Raw genomic sequence first — 25169 nt, 5'->3', positions numbered from 1 at the left:
GCAATAGTTAAAATCACTTGTTAGCCAAACATTTTATTGATATTTTATTGATACAGAGGTCACTCTACTCCTAATATCAAAGATCATATGGGCGTTACGTAATCAAATTACATCTTTTCAAGTAACACATTACTTTGAATTAATTTACAACAAAATATCTCAGTTACTTTTTCAAATCGTAAGTGCAGAGATGTGTTAAATACTTTATGTATTTAATTTCACTTTATTAACCAATGTCTTTGCTTCTGACCTTCGATGATCCAAATCAACCATACGAATAAGCAAAAATGACTTTAGATAAACATCACATTTGAGTACAAGTTTTTATTAATATTATTGCTAAAGTAAGAGCGTTAAACTTCGATTCCCAGGGAAAGCAAGAACTGCTAAGAATGTAAATGTGTACCTTGAAATGCAATGTAAGTCACTTTGGATAAAAGCGTCTGCCAAATGCATAAATGTAAATGTAAATTTGCGTTTCCTTCAGTCTGAGGCTTATTCATTTCCCCTTTGGTGTGAACGGGCCTTTACATTTGCTGCCAAAAATACAACTTTTTTTCTTATTAAAAAACAAGCAAGCCAAGGTGAGAAAATGTAATGCAAAAGTAACAGTGCATTACTTTCCATAAAAAGCAACAAAAAAGAAAAAGAAAAAAGTAACTAAAACTTTTAGGAAGTAACGCAGTATTCAGGAATTCATAACTTATAAAAGTAACTTTCCCCAACTGACCATTATCAAATATATAACCTCATGTTTTCCCAAAGCAAAGCATTGTTTAGTTATCAAAGATAAATCTACTAATTCAGAAAAAAATGCTAAGAGAACTGAAAAAAGCAAAATATATATTTAAAACTGGTGAGGAAAATGTACACAAGCCGATTCCAGACCCAACATACTGATATCCAAACACAAGAAATGGGTTTCCAGCAGGTTACGATCAGGGTTGTAATATATTTGGTATACTGGGAATCAGTGACCCAGGAAAATGTACATTTCATTCTGATAAAGAAAAGGTAGCCAACAAATGGACTAGAAACAATGCATCAAACAATGAACAGCTAGACCAAATATATAATCCTCTACGTTTAAGCTCGAATAGAATCAAAGTATAGTGTGATGATGTGAAGGCCAGAGACCGTATTTCATGAATCAAACTATCAAACCAGTGTGAAATCTGAATAATTATTAAAAAAAAGGGTTAAAAGCATTCTATCAAAAGAGTTTTTTTTTTTCTTTAAAAAAATTCAAATGACAAAATACAAATCTGTCTTGTAGAATGTAGTGTTTCCGCTTCCTTCCTGCCTTTCCAGCATTTCCATTTTGTTTTATTAACTTTGATAGAAAGAAAGAAATTGGTTCAAGACAAAACAATTCTGAGATGAGCGGTTAAAACTAAAGAAATATGATCAGCACAGTTGCATTCAGCGATAGTCATAGTTTTTCATCCCGATAAGTTTGGTATGACGGGAGAAAGCCAGAGAAGGCGACGGAATGGCCATTAGTTTTAGGGTGTATGTCCAATATGTGCATCTCCTCTCTCTTCATCTCCTGAAGGATCTTCCACATCCCTCCTTTGATTGGCTGCTCTGTAAGAGGAAGGAAGACTCATGAATTATACATTTACATTCAAACATTGACAAAATACAGACACCGGCACAGAAATGTAAAACTTGGAGGTCACAAAATCCCAATTAAATATAGAGAAGTAATAGTGACACAGGGCACAGTTTAATCTAGATGTTGATCAGAAATAGGGGTACAGTAGGAGTCCATTTCTGTCCCCCAAGGTACAATCTACACTAACGTACCCCATAGGGATTATTATTGGACCTCAAGGCATGTACCTTTTTAAGGGTCAAAAAGCATTAAAAGGTACATATATGTACCGTTTCTTTTAAAGGTTAAGGTGCAATACCCTTGAGGGTACAGCCCCAGTGACAAGCCATTGTACCCCTAAAGGTACAAAAATTGTACTTTATTTTCTGAGAGTGTGGGTGCCACATCCCCGCAAGAAGCCGGTATACAAGTCATGGATTCATGTGGAGAACTGGGACTTATCAGATTGTCAATCCTGTGCACTCTGATGAGATAACAGTATGCAGTCTTATACACTGCCTGTGTCTCCTCTGTTGCCAAGCCGTTCTGACTCCCTGCCAAAATCCTCCTCTCTGGAATGGGAAGTATCTCTGGTGTTCCCCAGGATCTGGAGGGGAAGTTCTGAGTACATCATTTGAGAGACTAAAATTTGGGACCTCGGTATTTCTAAAATCCTGCATCCGGCCCCGGCCACATCCACTATATCTTTCATCAATCAGTTAGTATGCAACCCAATAATGTTCAGCTATTGGTATATTGTCAACAAACAATGGCTATTTACAATCAGCATCAAGGACCAGTTTATTATTTCAAATAGTAATATATAAGAGTACCTGGCAGTTACTGAAACAACAGATCATTTCAAATCCCCTTACCTTAGTCTCAAATCAGGAATCTGAAAAACAGAGCAAAGAAAAGAAGTTATTCATTTGAAATCACTGTTCTTCTGCTATATCATACATCCCGACTGTCAGTGGCTGTGAGACTAGTAGAGCTGCCTTTCCCTGGCTTCAATAATCAATATATATATTTATATGTGTCAGTTCTGCAATCATGATGACGTGTTGACTGTTTCCAAAGTATGTAATAATATAGTATATCTCCATACAGAAGCTTTAGGTCAAGCCCATCCTGTGACAGAACATGTCAGCCCTTATCTAAAACTTTGCTTTCCCAAGGGCTTCTTGATTTCAACCAGTGGTTTCTGGAGAGACTGTTACCGTTGGTTGCTTGCTATACTTACATTTCTCCATTCAGCAGATGCTTTTATTAAAACTGACTTACAAACACAGGCAGATGTGTTTGATTAAACTCTGCAGGCCAATGAATCTTCAGGACCAAAGTTTACCCTCTCTCTACTTGAGCCAACATTATTTCTTAGTCCCACAATGCCAGGTTTCAGGTGTAACTAGTTGTGCAGGATAATCTGCCACTGACTTAAATATTTGTCAGGAAGCGCAGAAGGATGGTAGAAGCCCAAATGCTGTGATCTTTACTGCAGATAGCTGTAGATGAACAGGTGAGTAACAACAGCAGTCGATAGCCGCGTTTCCACCGGGATTACCAGGAACAATTTGTCCCAGGAACTTTTTCCCCCAAGACCTGTTGCTTTCTGTGTTTCCACCACAGTCTAAAGAACTGTGATAATTAGTCCGGTGATGTAGGACTGCACGCACCGCAACAGATTTTTAAAAATGGTGGTTGAAATTAAATGCTGCGTGGAGTCAACCAATCAAAATGCGGCATGAACTCCACCAATCAGCATGTTCAGTGCCCAAGTCCCACCCCTGAAAGTTCCTGAACTTTGGTTCTCGCAAGTAGGGACTTTCTGAGGGGAAAATATTTACCCAGAACTTCATTTAGACCCTGGTTCCTGCGGTCGAAACACAGCGAGTACCAGCCCAAAGTGCCTAGTTCCTGGGGAAATTTCCTGTAGTGGAAACGTGGCTAATGAATGGATGGTAGAAACAGAAAGCTGAAATCGTCTATGCCTTCACCTAGTCCTCGATCTTAAGGACTTAGTGATTAAAACAACCACCAGTCAGACAGCAAAGCAAACCTCTTTGACCACCTCATCAAGCAATATGAGATGGACCTTATAGACAATAAATTATTGATTTCCCAGTTTGATCAATGTCCTTTAACATTGCAATACACTGAGTGTTAAATATGTCTGCTGCGATTCTGAAATGTGATTTGTTCTTGCGTTCCTGTAGCTCATACCTTGAATGCAATGTAAGTTGCTTTGAATAAAAGCATATGCCAAATGTGTAAAAGTATTATAAATGTACTTATCTTAGTTAACAAGCCCAAACCTCTTCATGCATTATTACTGTGTTTCTTTTCTTTCAGTGAAGCGTCTTTGAAATCATGTGCGATGTGAGAAGCTTGACTGACCAGTGGTCTGGGCTCCAGCAGAGCTTCAGGTGCCGGTGCCGGTCCGTTGGCCAACAGCGGGGCGAGGGACATCGGCGCGACCCCGTCCTGCTCCATCTGATCCAGGTCGCTCAGCTGCTGTGTGATGGAGTCCATTTCCTCCTGAAGCTTCTCCGTGTGGACACTGATCTCAGAGATCTTCTCGGCGGCCTGCGCTGTGAGGAAAGCCTCCTTCAGATCCACCAGGTGTAGGACACGCCACTCCTCCAGCCGAACCAGCCGGTGCAGCTCGTCAAACTGATCGTTCACAAACTGCTCCAGCTCTTCCACACCCATCTATGAGCAGCCAAGCAGGAGAGGTTTGCTTCACAGTATATTGATTTATGTGAGTAAACTGTGTTCAGTTTGGTGTAGTAACAAGTCTAATTACTATTTGGAGTGCAAAGACAACTACAGGATTGAAAAATAATGCTTTCTCCCAAGGAATATTGTTCAGTTATGAAACTTGTCTGTTCCAGATTCAGACAAGCTTGTTCATGCATTCATAACCACAAGACTAGATAATTATATTTACTTCTGGCTGGATGTAGTCTCCATAAACACATTGCAGTTTGTTTAAAACACAGCAGCCGAGGTACTGAGATTTAGAGGTAAAGCCTTTTCCTAAATATCTCTTGTCCATATCATTTGCTTTCCCTTCTTCTACCTCCAGTAGCTGCAGTTGGTTGTATTGCATTCACCTGCCATATTTTTCAGTTATGAAACATGCTTTCTGTTCCTGATACAGAAATGCTAGGTCATACATTGACCTCAAGACTATTACTATAACCGTCCTATCGTTTGGTTGAAAATCCAGCAGCTAGTGTTTTTACCTGATCCAGATTTGATCGTATTAGCCCAACTTTATTATTGGCACATTGGCTACATGTTATTTCGCCATTCATACTGACCTCTTATTTGCACTGCGCACGTCTGCGGCGTATCTGTCCTCCAGGCGGTGCCAACACACACCAGGAGCGTTTCAGAACCGAAGCGAAATGACTGGATGCGCAAGACCTCATGATTTGCATGTCCAATGTAGTTTTTCTTGATTTTTGGGGTTTTACCATGGTTAAGTTATTATCAACTAAATGCAATTATAATTGTATAATTGTAATTATAAGCACTTATCTTGTATCTATATTTCACATACAGTGCCTGTGAGCAGGAGGAGAACACTGGCTTTTGGACGTGGTGTCCATCAAACATAGACTAGGCGCCTAGAGGTTGCACACGACGGCAGTCAGAGTCTCTGAAATGCTCTTTTAATGATGGAATTCATTTGGACTAAAGAGATGCATAAGTCGTATTTCATGGCACATCTATATTTTTTTGCTCAATATTACCTTGTGTGCAGCATGTGTGGAAGTGCCTGCTCGACCAAATGGTTGAGCACATTTTGTGTCTCTATATTTTATTGAGAGGAGTACCTAACTTAACTCAAGCTGATTCTCTACCATCTGGTTGAGGTATGTTATGCCAAAAATATCCACTAGATGTCACAGTGTCAATCAACAGCACTCGTCACAACACTTCCTGAAACATGGATTTCAGAAACAAAAAAATCACTCCTGCCATGTGAACTGTTTTTGGTGAAATTTTGCAAGGTAAGCATATTTCTTTTTGACATATTACACTGTAAGAGCCTTTACAAAAAGACTTTACAAAATTATGTTACTTGGTGCCATGAAAAACCTTTAGTATATTTTTAATAATTTTTCAAAAACATGCTCAACCAAACGGTTGATTTGTCACAAAATGGTTAACTGTCACCCCCCTTTTTGAGAATGGACATTAAAATGCACTATTAAAACTTGGTTCTAATTCAAGAATGCTTTAGAAGATAGACCCAAGTCTGGTCTTGTTTTAAAGAAAACACTCAGCAGATTATTGCTGAGGTGAAAGCACTTCAAAATATGAAAGTATGAAAAAGTAAATGGAAGTTTAAATTTACAGTAAATCAAATATACTGTACTTAATATTTTTTTCTTTTATATAAAATACATATTTTACAAAATATTTTTTACTATAAAATTACTATAAAATCAAAGCCATATATCTAACCAAGTTGTGGTCCAAATTTGAAGTTGATCTCACAAAAATGTAAGTTCCCATGAGATTTTGTTCAGGCGTATTACCAAAAATAGCCACCGGGCGACATACATTCCATTGATTTTAATTGTATGCATTCTGCCGTAACAAATTAATACATTTCTGTCCAAATATCACTTCTGTCACAAAATATGGAACCTTGAGACTCAGATCTTTCTGACAATATGCGTTTTGTCAAGATTAGAAGAGGTTTTGATCATAAATTATGATAGGCAAAGAAAAACAAAATTCCTGTTGCTCAACCACACTTGACGGCGTGTTTCTTGAAACATAAAAGCCTAAAATGCCATTATATTACTATCTTTTCCTATTTTTATTTTTATTTTTTTGAATGCAGAAAGAATGTCTTTGGTTTTGTTACTTTTAGTTATGTGTGTTATCTTTGTTTATTGTTAAAAAACAAGAAAACATATAATTTCCTGTGAAAAACCTGAAATATTTAATGGTATACTTCAATATATAAAGAAGATTCAATATATAAACATATTTTATTTTGATTATGTTTTTAAATAAATTAGTATTATAGTTCATATTTTCATAGTTCATATAAAAATGTGTATACAATTTCTTTTACCTTTAAGTGCCATCTCGACCATTTGGTAGAGGCCGATATTTTTTTAATTATGGGATGTGTTGAAAAAAAAGACATTGATTGTGGTTACTAGCGACATAAGTAGATAAGAAATGCAAACCAAAAATTGTTTAAATGCCTTTTTCTTGGTGGGGCAGTTAAAGGGTTAAGGCAATGATGTGCTGAGCGTGACTCACGTCTGGGCTTATCCACTTGTTCTTGATCCTGTCTGATATTTCCTGCGTGCGCTCCAGCAAGTCGATGCCTTCTCGGCTCTGAAACACAAACACACCATGAACATGTCGACGCTGCTGTCCACTGCTCCCTCTGCTGGTCTGTTCTCAACACTGACTCATTCCCTGCACACTTGTGCTCGGCTTCTTCAATAAACAAACCAGTCTTCAATTTGAGGATTTTCTTCTGTTTTGATTTTGTTTTGCATAAATACATTAATTTAAGCACAAAAGTCAGATTTGGACTGACAGTCTGAACGTAGCCAGAGTTTTGGAACTTACATTTGGTGATCTATCCCTATGTGTCCTAAATGTCAGAATTATAACAAGTGGTGTGTGTGTGTGTGTGTGTGTGTGTGTGTGTGTGTGTGCTTGAGTGTGTGTGATGAGTGTGTGTGGTGAGTGTGTGTGTGTTTGTTTTTGTGATTTATGACGACAGAAATTTGTATAATGACATGGGTACTACACTGGTATTACACTGGTACTACAATGTGAACATGATTTATGAAGACATTTCCTGAGTCCTCGTATTTCAAATGGCTTTAAAAACATACTAAACAGTGTTTTATTAAAAAATGGAAAAATGCATAAAGTTTTCTGTAATGGGTAGGTTTAGGGGTAGGGTTAAGTGTGTGTGTGTGTGTGTGTGTGTGTGTAGGGTTAGTGTAGGGGGACAGAATATACAATTTGTACAGTAGAAAAACCATTACGCCTATGGAATGTTCTCCATAGTGTGTGTGTGTGTGTGTGTGTGTTCACTGACCTTCTGCCACAGGTAGGCCTCTCTGAGCGTGATGATCTCGTGTTCTCTGTGATCGCCCTGCACCGCACACACCACACAGATGACCCGCTGGTCCTGCTTACAGTAGAGCGAACCCTCCTGATCATGTTCTTTACACTTCAGCCTCTCCACGGTCACAGTTTCTCTCTTCCCCGCTCCGCTGTGGCTCTGAAGCTCATGCGGTGCGGAGGCTCCCTGCGCTGCACTGTCGGCCGGCGGGCACACACACTCCGGCGCGGGCTCGGGGGTGCAGTACGCCTGCAGCGGGTGCCCCGTGCTCAGGGAATGCTGGTCCGCATGGCTGCTGCAGAAGGCGAAGCGACAGCGAGTGCAAACCCACACCGCCGGCTGAGGCTCGTCCGGTTCACACGCATCACATGTGCCATCCATCTGCGGCAGGTCCTCCTCCTTCAGACAGCCCCTGATTCCTCCGGAGGCGTCCATGACCGTCAGTGGGAGACGCTAACACGATGATAGGGAGTTTCTGGGTGGAAGCCTAAAATGGGCAAAGGACAATTGCATTTAAATCAGGGATCTTCAACCAGGGGTCCCTCAAAATTATTAATTGATTTAAAATTGTCATCAAAATAATTTTGATGGCTTTTTTTGGTGGGGAAGAAAAATATTGATAATACTTAAAGCATTAGGCAATAATAAGCAAAATAAAAAAAATATTACCATCATACCAAGGGGGCGATTAGGATACCGCCATTAAAGTCAAGTCAAGTCAAGTCAAATTTATTTATATAGCGCTTTTCACAATACAGATTGTATCAAAGCAGCTTCACAGTATTAAATTAAAATATACATCAATGTTTGTTTCAAGTGGAAAACGTCCACGTTTGGTAATGCTGATCAATAGTATTGTTGATTGATTAATTAAATTAAATATCCCCAAATATCCCCAACTAAGCAAGCCAAAGGCAACAGTGGCAAGGAACCGAAAAACTCCATCAGGTGACCTACAAGAAGAAGACACTAATGTTAGCCGCTAATAAACAAAAAGCTGGAAAGAAAATAATAGTCTCGACTACTAAGTCCGAGGCCACAGGTGATGGGAGTGTCCGGCTCCACCTGCTCCAGCGGGAGAGGGTAAACGTAAGAGAGAGAAGTCCCAAAAATATTCAGAAACCTACCTAAAGTTTGGATTTACCTTCAAGGAAAGCAAAGGAATTGAATTGCCGATGTGTGTTATTTGTGCAGCAACACTATCAAATGAAGGCATGAAGCCATCAAAGCTGCAACGACACTTGGAGACTAATCATGGCCACCTGAAAGATAAACCGCTGGAATACTTCCAGGCTCGTCTGCAGTCTCTCCAAGGCCAACAGACAATGATGAGGAATTCAGGAGAGCTTGCTTTGAAAGCCCCCTATCAAGTTGCACTTCGCATCGCTAAATGTAAAAAACGTATAAAATTGCGGAAGATTTGATATTGCTCGCAGCCACTGATATGTGCAAGACCATGTTTGGGAATGAAGAAAATCCAAAAAAACTATGCGCACTATGACTGGTCAGAAAAGTGGACTGATGGCGCTTATCAAAAAAGTCGCCCCAAAAGTTACGTGGATTCACTGCATGTTACACAGAGAGTCTCTTGCTGCCAAAGAAATGAGTGCTGACTTTGCTGACGTTAAGGACACTGTTGTTAAGACTGTCAATTTGATTAAGAAGAGTGCCTTGCAAACGTGCCTCTTTGCTGCGCTCTGCGACGCTACGGCAGAGGGTCACAATGCGCTCCTGTACCATGCCGAGGACAGATGGATTTCTCGTGGATCAGTATTGGCACGTGTGTTTGAGTTACGTACAGCTATCCATGAGTTTCTAGCTGGTCAAAACCGCCGGGAGCTGGCTGCACATTTGAACCCTCTGAGGTCGGCAAACGCGCCGGCGCATTTTGCTGGATTTTCTTCACATTGTAGCACTATAAACTTAAATTTCTCCGTCATTTATGGTCATACAGAAAAAAGAAATATAAAAAAAGAATCTGTGATATTTCTACTTTTGTATGTGTCCACTTACAATCAAATCAAAACATTGTGCTTTTGTAAAATAAAGAAAATAAACAGGGTGTGCGTTCTGCCTCTCCGTCGCTGTGAACTTTTTTTTTCTTGAGCACGTCTATAAACTGAAACGCAAATCTCCACATGGAATGCGAACGTGCTCATTACCTCAAAAACAAAACACCAAAACACTTCACAAGTCTCTGCTTTTCGTCGAGTTTGAAAGACGCGCCTGAGCTTACATTGGATTTACATCAGAAGAACGCAATTTGAAGACAAGAAAGATGTAAGGTAAGAAATTCTTACATATTAGTTTGTTATTGTTGCATAAATTTCACATTGCAGTTGAACTGTTACTAGATATATGGTGAATATTATAATATTTAGACCCGTATTTACTGTTACTCTGTTTGTGGATATCTGCTCAAACGTAGATATGTATATGGTAACCATAATGTTTTATATTTGAGCGCGATCGCGTTTGAATGTATCATATTTTGGATCGCGATCGCCAAAACGCACCAAACGGCTTCATGTTTTTACTATTATCTAATTTCATATCATCATAACGAATGGAAACATTTGAAGTAACATGATAATCAATATATTTTTCTCTAGCTTAGTTGTTACTGAAATCTTTTGGAAGATTTATAGGCTGCTATAGGTTATTGTTATTATTTTATGCAGCACTGCGCATAGCTTATGCCTACAAGGCACAACAAACCTGGTGTTCATTATATTATATATTGTTGGAAACATTTGTGTATGTGTGTGTGTGTGTGTGTGTGTGTATTCTGTGAATGTTAAAAAGCAATTTTAACCAGAAAAATCTAAAATTTATTCCCAAAAATCATGCAGGCCTTTCTCTTAATATCAGTACTGTATGTTCACTTTTTTTTTCTTTCAGGGCCCAGATGCCACTGAGTCCTGCTGACTTCAATATTCACACGAGTCTCTGGAACATGAACATGGTAAAGTGAAAATCAAACACCTTGGAAATGAAAGGTATGTACAATGTTTTTAGGAATGGCAGAAAGGTCTCTGTCTTTGGATCATTGTTTTCAATAAGTGCTTTTTTGTCATTTGTTTTGTATCTTTGGATTATGTTGTGTTGTAAATAAATCCAAACAATCTAAAAGCCATTCTTTTTTAAATCTCCTCATTCTTTGTGCAAGGTTGCTCAGAATGGCAGGGCCTGATAGCTCCTAATAGGGCCGTTAGGGGAGGGTCTTTGTCTTTCTCAGGTGTGAAAAGCCATACATATTAATGACCTCCGCATAAAGCTTTCTCACACAAAACACGTTGTAAAAGTTTTAAATCAATATATTGTCTTCTCTGAATGAGCAGTCAGGGTGATTTTCACATAGTTTTAGAGCAAATATTCTAGGCTACGTCATACAATTTTCAAAAGTCTTGTGAAGAAATAATCAGTATGGGTTTCATGACCTTATTTCAGTGAGAATTTTTTTTTTTGTATTTTCACAAACCACGCATAAATGTCATTATCTCAAAACTACAAACTTTTACATACATGCTGCTGATATATTATTGTAGCAGAGTTTGTGCTGAATACAGTGTAATCAGACTTTAGCCATGAAAATGTCACAAGTAACAGAAATAACCACAAATGTCATAGCATGTCAGAACACCTCCAGGGCCCAGAAAACAGCTCAGACCCCAGAGGGTTAATGACAATGTCTGGCTCACTAAACTGGCATATTTTGTGGATATTTTCTCAGAGTTGAACAAACTGAACAGTTCCATGCAGGGCCGTAATACACATGCCATTCAGCTGTATGACAAGATGGAAAGCTTTATCAAGAAAACAACCAGATGGAGAGAGCGAATCAGGGAAGGCAACTTTTCTATGCTTTCATCAGTGGAGGAGTTGGCTGATTCTGCAGTGCTTTCGCCTGATGTGAAATGCACAATTAATGGACACTTGGAGGCACTCGAAAGCCAATTTGAGAAGTACTTTTCTGAGGCTGAGTCCTGGAGAAGGGACAAGACATGGATACAGTTTCCATTCAAAGACAAGGCATATGACAGCTCAAACTGGACAGCCTCTGAGGAAGATCAGCTGATAGAGCTTTCCACAGACAGTTCACACAGGAATGTGTATGAGTCCAGGCCTCTCATTCAGTTCTGGATTTATTGCCAGAAATACTTCCCTCAGCTCACTGCAAAAGCAATGCTGAGCCTTTTGCCTTTTGCCTTTTGCAACAACCTATCTTTGTGAAAGTGGGTTTTCCTCCCTTACCTACCCGAAGAGCAAATACCGGTCCAGACTGCAGCCTGAGGATGACATGATGCTCTGCCTGACAACCTCCATCTCCCCTATGATAGATAAGCTGTGTGCTACCCATCAGGGCCAGTCTTCTCACTAAGGTAGGCCTATGTGTCATCCTGAAACTAAATAAACCCAAATGTAAACCTCATCAATACTAATAATTATAATGAACAAAAAAACATTTAATCAAACATAAACATAATAACCGATTACAAAATAGGTTAAAAGATGTGACAAATATGTTAGTCAGTGTAAGGCCAGGCTTAAAACATAACATCTTTTATTTGTTTTTGTTTTTTATCTGGAGGGGTTAGATAAAAATTTCACTATTGGCTAAGGGGTCCCTGGGCTGAAAAAGGTTGAAGACCCCTGATTTAAATGATTGCCATTAATGCCAAGTTTACACTGCACCATTTTCAAACTCGTCAGGTCACTGTTCTTTTCAGTGGGTAACTTTCAGTCGCTGTTGTGTTCACACTGAGCGATAGATTGGTGACGGGGGGTTTCACACCACATGACTTTACAAGAGGAAGAATCGCTGACAACTCTGTCCGGTCCGCGAACTAGGCCTACGTTTTAACAACCAAACACACGCGAGAACTGATACGGGAATAAAGCCAGATCAAGCATGTGTGAGACTGGAATTGTTATTAAAAATGATAGTCTGCAAGAAGCTTGCAATCCAAATTGTCTGTGTGCTGAAAAGGACAAAGAAGAAAACAGATTATGCAGGAGGGAATGGTTGGGGAGATGCGGGGAGAAAGGACTGTGTTCTGCAAAGAGAGTTAGGGGTAAATGAAAATATCTGTTTGATATGGAGGTTTTCCACTTGTACTCATGAGTGGGGTTTTCGCAGGTTTCCATGAGCTCACAAAGTTATGAACAGTACAGAGTAATATATGTTTATTGTAAACAAGACCATCCAGTCATTGTCCCGTCTCGGAAAACAAACATTTACCTTTCATTTCTCTTTAAAGGGGATAAAACTGAAAAGCTGAAAGCAAATGAAAATTAGCTGATGACAACAGTGACTCAAAAAAGACTGGCCGTAGTGTCTGGAGCGGTCAACGGTTTGGGTTTTATGTCATTAGATATTTTGCATTGTAAAATCTTGAAAGGAACCAGACTGATTTTAGTGGGCAGTATTTCAGATTTAGTTCAGTGCTTTCTGCACTTTTCATTACAATCCTAACACTGTAACCTTACAGTTCAATCACTTTTGTAACATATCTACTTAGTTTTCTCCATTATCATTAAAAGGAGTTTTTTTGTCACCTTAGCACGTACTTTTGGGTGTGTGACAAAAAAACAAAAGCAAATTAAGATCTGTCTACAAACCCTTAATAAATCGTCATTCGTTTTTATTATCAAAATATGAATTACTAATCTTTTTAATTAATTATGATGGTATATTATTCATTATATTAATTATAATTAATATACTGTATAAAAATATATAAATTAAGCTTACATATTATCAATATCATGTTATAATAAAGTAACATTATGTTATCATAAAAGCCTTTAAAATTACAAAATCTGCGTTGTGGATATATACACTGAAAAAAATGATAGTTGAATTTACTAAAAAAAATTATGGTAAGTGGTTCCACACAATTGATTTTAGCTACATTTAAACAAATGCATTAAGTTGAACTTATTAAATTTTAGTTCAACTTAATGCATTTGTTTAAATGAGTTGTGTGGAACCACTTACATAAAAACATTTAGTAAATTCAACGAATCCTTTTTTTCAGTGATACAAATGACAAACTCTTTAAATTCAGTTGCACTGACTTCTGCAGAGATGTGAATCTATCTCTTATTCACACTCTGTAAACATCACACTTCATGTGCACACGTTTCTGAGGCAATCATAACCTCAGGATCAAGCCTCGAGTTAACAGAGATAGTTCATAGCACATGTTGAGAGAATGTTAAATTGTAAGTTGCTTGGATCTGTTTGGTTTTGTCAACTCAGAACTAACCCTGTCAGACAGGCTTCAGAAAAACAACAACAACGCAGGTTAGCCATGTAGCATACACTCCTGCTCAAACATTTGTAGTCAGCAAGACTTTTTTTTTATAAAGAAACTACTTTTATTTAGCGCACTAGCTGTTAGCACTTTGTATTTTGTTAGACAAGGTAATAAAGTCTCAGGATCCTAGCTGTAGTCATTTAGCAGATGCTATTATCCAAAGCAACTTCTTGTTCCCCTATATCAACCTGAGGACAGTAGAGTCTTGCTGAAACACACAATGAGGAAGTTCAGGAGCCATTCAACAGCCTTCCGGATCCTCACACAGAGGATTACACAAAAGCTTCCCGCTCCTAACATGAAGCTTCAGCGGGTTTCTCTCCAGCTCACAGCATGAGAAGGAAAGCTATTGTCTTGTGTTTTCTTCATGAATCCTCAGTCTTACCTCTGTCTTTCTGAAGTGGACACTGTTTCCTTTGTCTCTGTGCTGCAGACGTATGACCCGCTGTGATGCTAATGCTGATTTTTTCTCTTTCCCCCTTTGTTTTGTTAATTTTACTTAAATTCTTTCTGACTGCCCTGTTTTCACAGAGCTGTAACCCAACACATGATGATCTCAGACCTCTGCTGCTGCTCACACTGCCTGCACTTCCTTGTTTTGCTTTGTTTTTGTTTTTTTCACTACTTCCTGTTTCTCCAAAACAAGCTGAAAGACAGAGACCAGCAACAGCAGACGGAGAAGAGGACAAACACCACGGAAGGATACTCGTCTCTCTAAATATTTGTTGTTATGTAGTTGATTTAATGTTGGATTAATGTTGTTTTAATTACAAAATGGTTGCTCTCTCTCTCTCTCTCTCTCTCTCTCTCTCTCTCTCTCTCTCTCTCTCTCTCTCTCTCTCTCTGTGTGTGTGTGTGTGACTGCTGGGAGTAGGCAGAACATTGTGTGTGAGCCGTCAGTGGCTTCAACTTGTGCTTCATGTTGTAACGTTACTTTCAAGGCACCATGAAGTCAAAATTGTCAATTATATATATATATATATATATATATATATATATATACAGTACCAGTCAAAAGTTTGGAAACACTACTATTTTTAATGCTTTTGAAAGAAGTCTCTTATGCTCATCAAGCCTGCAGTTAAAAACAAAAACAAACAAAAAAAACAGTAATATTATGAAATATTATTACAATTTAAAATAATGGTTCTCTTTTTTTAATATACTTTAAAATGTAATTTATTTTTGTGATGCAAAGCTGAATTTTCATCAGCAAGTACTCCAGTCTTTGGTGTCTTATGATCCTTCAGAAATCATTCTAATATGCTGATTTATGATCAATGTTGGAAACAGTTGTGCTGCTTAATATTTTTTTATAACCTGAGATACTTTTTTCAGGATTATTTGATGAATAAAAAGTTAAAAAGAACTGTATTTATTTAGAATAGAAATCTTTTGTAACAATATACACTACCGTTCAAAACAATAACTATTTTTTTTTTAAAGAAATTAGTACTTTAATTCAACAAGGATGCGCTAAATTGATAAAAGGTGATGGTAACGATTTATATTGTTAGAAATGTTTTTATTTTGAATAAATGCTGTTTTTATGAATAAATGCTGTTAACGTTTTACTCATCAATGAATCCTGAAAAAAGTATTCCAAAAAAATATATTAAACAGCACAACTGTTTCCATCATTGATAATAACTGAGTATCAAATCATCATATTAGAATGATTTCTGAAGGATCATAAGACACCAAAGACTGGAGCACTTGCTGATGAATATTCAGCTTTGCATCACAAAAATAAATTACATTTTAAAGTATATTAAAAAAGAGAACCATTATTTTAAATTGTAATAATATTTCATAATATTACTGTTTTTTTTTGTTTGTTTTTTTTTTTTTTTTAACTGCAGGCTTGATGAGCATAAGAGACTTCTTTCAAAAGCATTAAAAATAGTAGTGTTTCCAAACTTTTGACTGGTACTGTATATATATATATATATATATATATATATATATAGTGCTATGCATAAGTTTAGACACCCATGCTAAAGTTGACTAAAAAGAGGAATAAAAAATCATCTTTTGGAAACTGAACTTAATGCCTTAATTTTAAAAAATTAGGAAAAATCCAACCTTTTAGGACACCAATTTTCTTTGTGAATGAATAATGTATCGTAAATAAATAAATATTCTTCCTTAAAGGGGCTATATGCAACTTTTTCCCCAAAATAAACGTAACAATAGCCTTTTTATTTGACCATTTATGACTCAAACATCTCCTGATGAGCATACTGACACCTTGTCAGCTCACAGTGGGTGCACCTATAAGCCTGTATCCTATTTTTCCTATTTTCTGTCGGGTCGGATTTTTCGCGTGCTGTCTGCGGATGTGACGTCAAGCCCGTTCATGTTAAACGTTTCGGATCACTCTGCCACCACCGCTAGTCAGCAAACAAACTTAGTTTCTCAAACAATATATGTATTTGACTGTTCTTACCTCTGTAAACATAATGTTGACTTCTTTGCAGCGGATGACTTGTGAAGTGTGCACGTACGAGAGCGAGCAGAAAGGAAGAGCAGTTCCGTTTTTGGCCACAGGTGTCAGTCGCGAGTTTATTTTTTCAGAAAATCCCATATAGCCCCTTTAAAATACAGGGTGCATACGTTTGGACACCCCTATGTTAAATTCCCATAGAGGCAGGCAGATTTTTATTTTTAAAGGCCAGTTACTTCATGGATCCAGGATACTATGCATCCTCATAAAGTTCCCTTGGCCTCTGGAATTAAAATAGCCCCACATCATCACATAGCCTTCACCATACCTAGAGATTGGCATGGTTTTATTTCAGTTAGCCTAATAGCTAGTTTGATTTGCATTGAGAGATGATCTTATGGAAAGTACTCCATGCCAATCTCTAGGTATGGTGAAGGCTATGTGATGATGTGCGGCTATTTTAATTCCAGAGGCCAAGGGAACTTTATCAGGATGCATATTATCCTGGATCCATGAAGTAACTGGCCTTTAAAAATAAAGATCTTCCTGCCTCTATGGGAATTTAACATAGGGGTGTCCTGACTTATGCACCCTGTATTTTAAGGAAGAACATGTATTTATTTATGATACATTATTCATTCACAAAGAAAATTGGTGTCCTTAAAGGTTGGATTTTTCCTAATTTTTTTAATTAAGGCATTAAGTTAAATTTCCAAAAGATGATTTTTTTATTCCTCTTTTTAGTCAACTTTAGCATGGGTGTCTAAACGTATGCATAGCACTGTATATATATATATATATATATATATATATATATATATATATATATATATATATACTAGGGCTGTCAAATGATTAATCACGATTAATCGCACCAAAATAAAAGTTTGTGTTCACATAATATATGTGTGTGTACTGTGCATAATTATTCTGTATATATAAATACACACACATGCATGTAAATATTTAAGAAAAAATTGTTATTTATATATAAAATATTTATATTTATTTATAATACAAATTATATATAATATATATACAGTATATTTAAGCAAATATTTCTTATTTTTATGTGCATTTTGGGATATCGCATAAAAAATGCTGGATGGAAACGCCAAGATGCGCATAAAATCTAATAATGTGCATAAAAACTCGTCTGATTTTTTATACGATAAGAAAACATGCGTACAAACTATGATGGAAACACATTTACTGAATAAATTCCACGATGCACATCAAAAAAGACATGTGACATTGCTATGGGACGGTGCAACTGGACTAACCAGTGGACTGATTTTGTTGCACCGCATCTCAAATGCTTGTTCTGAAACACCTCAGCAAAGTCTGTCAACAAAGTGGTTCAGTATAATTACCTAAGAACTGTCTTACATGATAACACGTTTATTGTGTTTCGTCTGCGCGCTTTAAGATGCAAGTAATTTACAATATACGAAAACTATTATATATAGTGGCGATATTTATCGCAAGTTTATCAGGAAGTGACGATTTTATTCTCTTTGACTCACTGGATGAAAACGATGCTTTATTTGAAAATGTTTTATGCAATATTCAAATTTTGTGCACAAGTTATATTTGCAACTTTGGATGGAAACTTGCTACTGATGGCCTGTGAGATGAAGGGAGGGGACAGGGGCGATTCTAGGATTACATTATTTGCGTCTAATGCGGGCATGATAAAAAAAAAACTTAATTTAATATATTGTTTGTATACTAAGATAGGCCTTAACAATACAGTAGGTTCTAAACAACCCATCAAATCAGTCCCTGAATTTTGTATTAATTTCTAATCATTTTAAAAAAACAGCTAATATTCATTAATTATACTGAGAATACAGACAAACCCTATATTACTCTAAATGTCTAGATTGGCAATATGTGGTTAAAATATTTTTGGAAACTACATTTGAGCAGTGAAATTAACTTTAAAGAAGATCTACATTTCTCATTTTCATTCATGGAGATAACACAGGAAATGTGCCATGCTTTAGTCAAGGATTTCTGTCACCTGGTGGAAAACAAACTCTTTAACATGAAAATGGCATGACATTGCCACTATAGCCAGTAGATGGCAGCAGAGGACCACTCATTAGCTCATTTGCCATTATCACATCCTTTTATAGTGCTTTTTGCATGTTTTGCTTTTGGATTTATTATAAAATGCATATAATAGGTCTAATGTAGCACATTTTGGCAATTTTTGGGTCTTAGGACTGACTGTTCAAAGGCAAGCCTACAGAGAGCATCCAAAGGTGCATCTTGTGAGATGCACGGTCACAGTTCTACTCCAGTATTATCAACAATAGCCCTGGTAACTTTAAGAAACTTTTCTCTACTATAAATCACATCCTCAAACCGCAAACTGTCATTCAGAAGCCACAGAGGAGAGGTGCAACAACTTTCTAATTTTTTCAGGAAAAAAAGTAGACACCATCCGCTCCCTCCTATCCAGCTCCTCCACCCTGCCTGTCCAGACTGTCAACCCACAGCCTGGGACTTCCCTCTCTGCTTTTTCTCTGACATCTCACAGCGAGAGGTTGAGGACATTATCAGAAAGATGAAACTCTAACTCTACCTCAGGAGTAAAATCAACCCCCTTTGCTGCCCTGCCATCATCCACTTTGAGCACCTGCCCGGAGAAGATAAAGGTGTGGATGAAGCAACACGTCTGCAGCTAAAAAGCTCCAAGACTGAAGCCATCCTACTTGTCACTCCACACCAGGTCCGGACATCTGTCATTACCAGCATTACCTTCTCTGGACAGGATATTCCACTTTCAACATCAGCCACCAACCTGGGTGTTAGAATGGACTCTAGTCTGACCGTTGAGGCTCACATCAAACATCTGTCCAAGACCTCCTTCTTACACCTCAGGAACATCGCCAACATCCGTCCCATACTCACTCTTGCAGATGTGGAAAAGCTTGCCCTCGCCTTTGTCTTCTCCAAGCTGGACTACTGCAATGTTCTCCTCATCAGGATCCCTCACAAAAGCCTCCAGAAGCTGCAGTACATTCAGAAAAGCACTGCTAGGGTGCGCAGATATGACCATATCACCCCCATCCTTAAATCACTCCACTGGCTCCCTGTCTCACTCAGGATTGAGTACAGGGCCTCCCTCCTCACCCACCAGAGCAAAAATTGCTCTGTGCATAATAAGCCAGTGCGTTATGGTGTGATGGGCCGCTTTTTCTTTTTAGTCCTGGTCAAATGAAAGCGCACAGACCAACTGCAGGTTGTTAAATCTGACACAGAGAGACGGAGGCATCATAAACCCTAAATCCAGCATAGAGGGGTTCAGTGAATGTGGTGTTGAATGTGTGTAAGTGTGTGAGTGTGTTTGTGTCAGAGATGCTGTAGAAGGACAGAGTGCCGGATGGCCAGTCCAGATACACTCCTACTCTGTTAGACGGCGGTGAGGGGGAAGAAATGTTATTGCTCATATTGTTGTGCCAGACAGTAAATCCATTTGCAGTGCAGTACAGACTCCAGGATTTGTCACTGTATCCAAACCAACAGTCATTCCCTCCTTTCCTGCTAATTCCTTTATATGCCACAGCTATACCAGCCCCCTTCCCGCTCCATTCAGCCTCCCAGTAACAGCGTTCAGTCAGACTCTCCCCACACAGAACCTGCTCATAGTTCTCAAATCTCTCTGGATGATCGGGATATGACTCTGGGTCTTTGGTGTGTGTCACCTTCCTCTTCTCCTCACACAGAGAGAGTTTAACTTGTGCTGTGTTTGGATCCAGTATAAGATCACAGGCATCTGAACACAAGAAACACAAGAAGAAGATTAGAAGTTGTGTGAAGTTGATAGTTTTAGAGCAGTGCATGTGTGTGTGTGTGTGTGTGTGTGTGTGTGTGTGTGTGTGTGTGTGTGTGTGTAAGTGAAAGAGAAAAGTCCTACATTTTCTCAGTCCTTGCTGAATTCTGAAATGTTCCCCATGATCCAAACTAGAAAGAGACATGAAATATTAGTGAGAACTTCAAAATAAATAAGTATTTATCAAAATGAGGCATTCAAAAATGGAGCCAAATACAGAATTATTTTGGACAGTCCAATGAACTTAGAAGTCTAATAGTTACAGATCTCTAAAGACAGATCAGCCTACAGCATACATAACGCAGTGACAATAATTTCAAGACCAAGTGACTAAACACACAGCTATATAAATTTTGAATACAGAAAATCACTCACACGGTAACAGACAGAACCCAAACGCTGAGTGCAATTAAATCGTTTATTTAGTCCACAGTGAAAACAATCGCAACGGTCCTGGAAGATGAAAATAAATAAATAAATAATAAATAAATCCAAATCACAGATGATGAGGCCAACTAGAGTTAGATGATGAACTTGAACAGGAAGAATTCAGTTGAACAGTTCAATCTGTATAATCCAGGCTGGTTTGTGATCGCTACAATGAGAGAGTATAACGTGGCATGAGATCGAAGCACAAAGAGACAGAGGGCAAGATGAGTGACGAAGGCAGACGATGACGAAACACAAAGAGTCCAAAGGCTTGTTCAACTTGAACCGGCGCTGTACAAACCGATCAGTGAATGACATCAAAATACCCTGAGAGCGATTAGAGGGCAGACGGCTCTGTATGCTTCTGACTCGCGCTCCCAGTACTTTGATGTCATAAACCGATCGGCCTGTGCAGCGACTTCCAATCCCATTACAGATTGCTGATAGGGTGGCTGAATTTAAAGGACAGGCAACCTGGAATGGCAGCCGGGGTCCTTGTAGTAGGGATTGGGAAATGAAGCCTCGTGAATCACTGAGGCTGCGTTCGAAACCGCATACTTCCCTACTATTTAGTATGGGAAAAAGAGTAGGCGAGCGAAAAAGTATGTACGAATCCAAAAGAGTAGGCGAGAATTACCTGGATGACGTACTAATTATCGCGAGATTCGGACTTAAGTGCGTTTGAATATGCCTACTTTCCTACTATATAGTAGGCGAAAACAGTACGTGAAGGAAGCAGTACGTTCGAAACATCAGTATTCATGAAAGAGTAGGCGAGAAGTTCCCGGATGGCTTACTGCTTCCGGCCAGATTTTCGAGTGCTCAACCGATGGATACTCTTCTACCCCAGGAGGCCACGCGAGAGGATACGTCATAATCAAACATCGCAGAGATCAGCGACGCGGGTGCTTTCAAATGTGAGTAAACACGGTTCCTTGTGTTAAAATTGCATGTGTTGAACTACTGTAGAGTAAACCGTTGAAGTGTTGAAGGTGTAAAGACGTTACACAGTATAGTATAGTTGTGATTTTGCTGTAAAAACACATTTTATTATGTATAACGTTAGCTAACAGGGGAGCTCCAGTAATACACGTAAGTTACGTCTCTAACGTGGATTTACATAAACCATATACATCTTAAAGACACTTATTTTAAATGTCTATTTACATCTGACAGGAAAATATTCAGTAAGTATTGCAGAAGAGCACATCACAACATGAAATAGACATCTGAGTGATGTGTGCTATTATGTAGAACAAATCTATAAAGCAACTAAACATAAGTTATCTCTTTTATTTGTCCATTACTGTTGATAAATTGAGGAACATTTATGTTGGATGAAAAGTTAAAACAACCTTAACATGTAAATGTATCTGGTAACGTGAATCTGGTCTGGATGTTACAGGGTTAGATGAACATGTGTGTGGTTATCCGGTGGAGAGTGGATCATGAAGCTGAATGCTGCCATCAAAGGCTATGAGTGAGTATACTTCAGAACTGAATAACAAAAACTATTTAAATCTTAAGTTGTAGTTGTCATGGAACAAACACTGGAAACAGAAAGATCCAATAGCAGTATGTTTATTAATTAAGGGTAATCGAAATCGTAGTTATCCAGTCAGGGGTCCAAATCCAAATAAGTAATCCAACAAACAAGAAACAAAACAAGAACAGACTAGAAAACAGACCTTTGAAGTGTAGCAACATTAAACAAGGACTCCGTAACAAACACTGAAACAGACAGGGTATAAATAGACAAACTAACAAGGTGACGGGAAACATCTGTGTGCAATGATCAATGAGTTACAGAACAGGATGATGGGAAATGTAGTATGACACCGTGGTGGAAGAGGACCTCTAGTGGTTATCCAGGGAAACACAAACCAGACACTGTGACATAACCCCCCCTCTACGGAGCGGCTACTAGACGCTCCAAGACGTACAAAAAACAACTAACACAAGAGTCCAGGAGGGAGGTGGAATGGTGGAGGATCAGGGGGAGGGATGGGGGGCCAGGTCCATGGAAGGGAACGGAAACAGGGGGTGACGGTTTAGCCGGCGACCAGGGCGAAGCAGATAGTCCATCGGGCGACCAGGGCGGAGCGGACAGTTCATCGGGCGGCCAGGGCGGAGACCTTCCCTCAGGCAGCCAGGGCGGAGCGGACAGTTCATTGGGCGGCCAGGGCGGAGCAGACAGTCCATCTGGCGGCCAGGGCGGAGACCTTCCCTCAGGCAGCCAGGGCGGAGCGGACAGTTCATTGGGCGGCCAGGGCGGAGCAGACAGTCCATCTGGCGGCCAGGGCGGAGCAGACAGTCCATCTGGCGGCCAGGGCAGAGACGACCCCTCGGGCGGCCACGGAACAGGAAACGACACCTGCTCAGGAACAGACACCGGCTCAGGAACAGGAAGACACCGGCTCAGGAACAGGAACAGACACAGGCTCGTCGGTGGCCATCTTGTCCGGAGACACAGGCTCGGCGGAGGCCATCTTGTCTGGAGACACAGGCTCGGCGGAGGCCATCTTGTCCGGAGACTCCGGCTCGGCAGCGGCCATCTTGTCCGGAGACACAGGCTCAGTGGCGGCCATCTTGTCCAAAGACACTGGCTCGGCAGACGTGACGTGAACAGTCTCTGGAACAGCAGACGTGACCTGAACAGTCTCTGGATCGGCAGACTTGATGTGAAGAAGCACTGGCTCGGTAGGTTGCATCGGAGGAACCGGTAGGGCGAGGCGCTGGAGAGGTGCAGGCAGAGCAAGCTGCTTGGAGACGGCCTCCGGGACGACAGTGGGCTGTACAGGGAAGACCTCCGGAACCACAGCGGGCTGCATGGGCACGGCCTCCAGGACAAAAGCGGACTGCACGGGGACGGCCACCGGGATGGCCTCTGGTTCACTGAGGAGGCAGGAAGTCTTCCTCCTCCCCCGTCTCCGATGGCGATGTGCAGGCTCTGGGCTGGACGGTAACTGCGGCGAACAGAGCTCTGGGCGGGGCGAAATCAGTGGCGGATGGAGCTCTGGGCTGGACATCACCAGCCCAGGGTCGAAGAGGGGCCAGAGTGGAGAATGGTGTCGGGATTCCTCTCGACCACCTCCTCCACTGCGGCCTCCACGGGTCCCGCAAAACTTGACTAACCGGGTCCCCTCAAAAAACTGTCTTCTCTCCCGCTCGGTGGCTGGGGAAGAGACATTGAGAAACATACCGCTGGATCCTATTTTGACGGAGTCCTTCTGTCATGGAACACACACGGGAAACAGGAAGATCCAATAGCAGTATGTTTATTAATTAAGAGTAATCCAAATCGTAGTTATCCAGTCAGGGGTCCAAATCCAAATAAGTAATCCAACAAACAAGAAACAAAACAAGAACAGACTAGAAAACAGACCTTTGAAGTGTAGCAACATTAAACAAGGACTCCGTAACAAACACTGAAACAGACAGGGTATAAATAGACAGAAACTAACAAGGTGACGGGAAACAGCTGTGTGCAATGATCAATGAGTTACAGAACAGGATGATGGGAAATGTAGTATGACACCGTGGGGGAAGAGGACCTCTAGTGGTTATCCAGGGAAACACAAACCAGACACTGTGACAGTAGTTTATTTAACTATTGTAATTTCAAACAGAGCTATTACAGCACTTTTCTGATTCTTGATTTCTGTGCATTTGCTGCAGATCTTTTGTGGTGGAGCAGGACCTGAAAAGGAAGATGATGGCGGCATTTGTAGAAAAAAAGTGTTTTTGTCTTCTAAATAATACTGAAATCAAATGACATTGTGCGGTTAAAATTACTGCTTTTGTGTTATGTTTGTGCATTTTTGTAGGATCTGAAATGTCAGCAGGCTGGTGTGAGCACTGAGGATGAGGAGCCCAGAGCTGAATCCTGGAGATGGTGCCATGGATGAGACCCTCCATCACTCCACCTGCCCTCCATCACTCCTCCTGCCCTCCATCACTCCACCTGTCCTTACGAGTCCCTCCATCACTCCACCTGCCCTTATTGCCTCAGATTGTGAAGCACAACTCATCCCGCAACAACCTCCAGCATGAAGTAACGGCTCACCTCTGGCGGTCCGCTGATTCATCAGAATAAAGCCGCAGAATGGGAACCGCAGTGTTGAGACGGCAGAAGGATGAGGGGTTCAGCGTCTGTAGTCATCTATATACACATCTAGAGTGTATTCATGCATAGCTATGTCATATGACATTACATTTTGTTTTATTGAATTATATAATTTTCAGTAAAAAGTAATATAATTAAGTATTGGTCAGCATTTATCGTTGTTGTTATTATTGTATGTTTTGGGGTGGGATAGCAATGCAATTCATTCTGGGGTAATATTAATTTTTAATAGTAATGATACTTACATTTTTCGAGTATAAAATCAACAGTTTTCTCCAAAGCC

The 25169-nt window shown here is 39.7% G+C and overlaps 1 protein-coding gene across 1 annotated transcript; it reads right to left on the bottom strand.

Annotated features, from left to right (window-relative positions):
* Nucleotides 1-987: 987 nt before the first annotated feature.
* Nucleotides 988-14913, bottom strand: trim44 (tripartite motif containing 44). Its single transcript, XM_079859037.1, has 6 exons — nt 14427-14913; nt 7692-8205; nt 6893-6970; nt 3995-4309; nt 2473-2492; nt 988-1587 (listed from the first exon to the last, which is right to left on the bottom strand). The coding sequence occupies exons 2-6, from the start codon at nt 8151-8153 to the stop codon at nt 1506-1508; spliced, it is 957 nt and encodes a 318-aa protein (XP_079715163.1). The 5' UTR covers nt 8154-8205; nt 14427-14913; the 3' UTR covers nt 988-1505.
* Nucleotides 14914-25169: the final 10256 nt, after the last annotated feature.

The sequence above is a fragment of the Squalius cephalus genome (assembly GCF_949319135.1).
Source record: "Squalius cephalus genome assembly, chromosome: 23".
In the NCBI taxonomy this organism is placed as follows: Eukaryota; Metazoa; Chordata; class Actinopteri; order Cypriniformes; family Leuciscidae; genus Squalius; species Squalius cephalus.
This window is presented reverse-complemented; position numbering and strand designations above follow the sequence as displayed.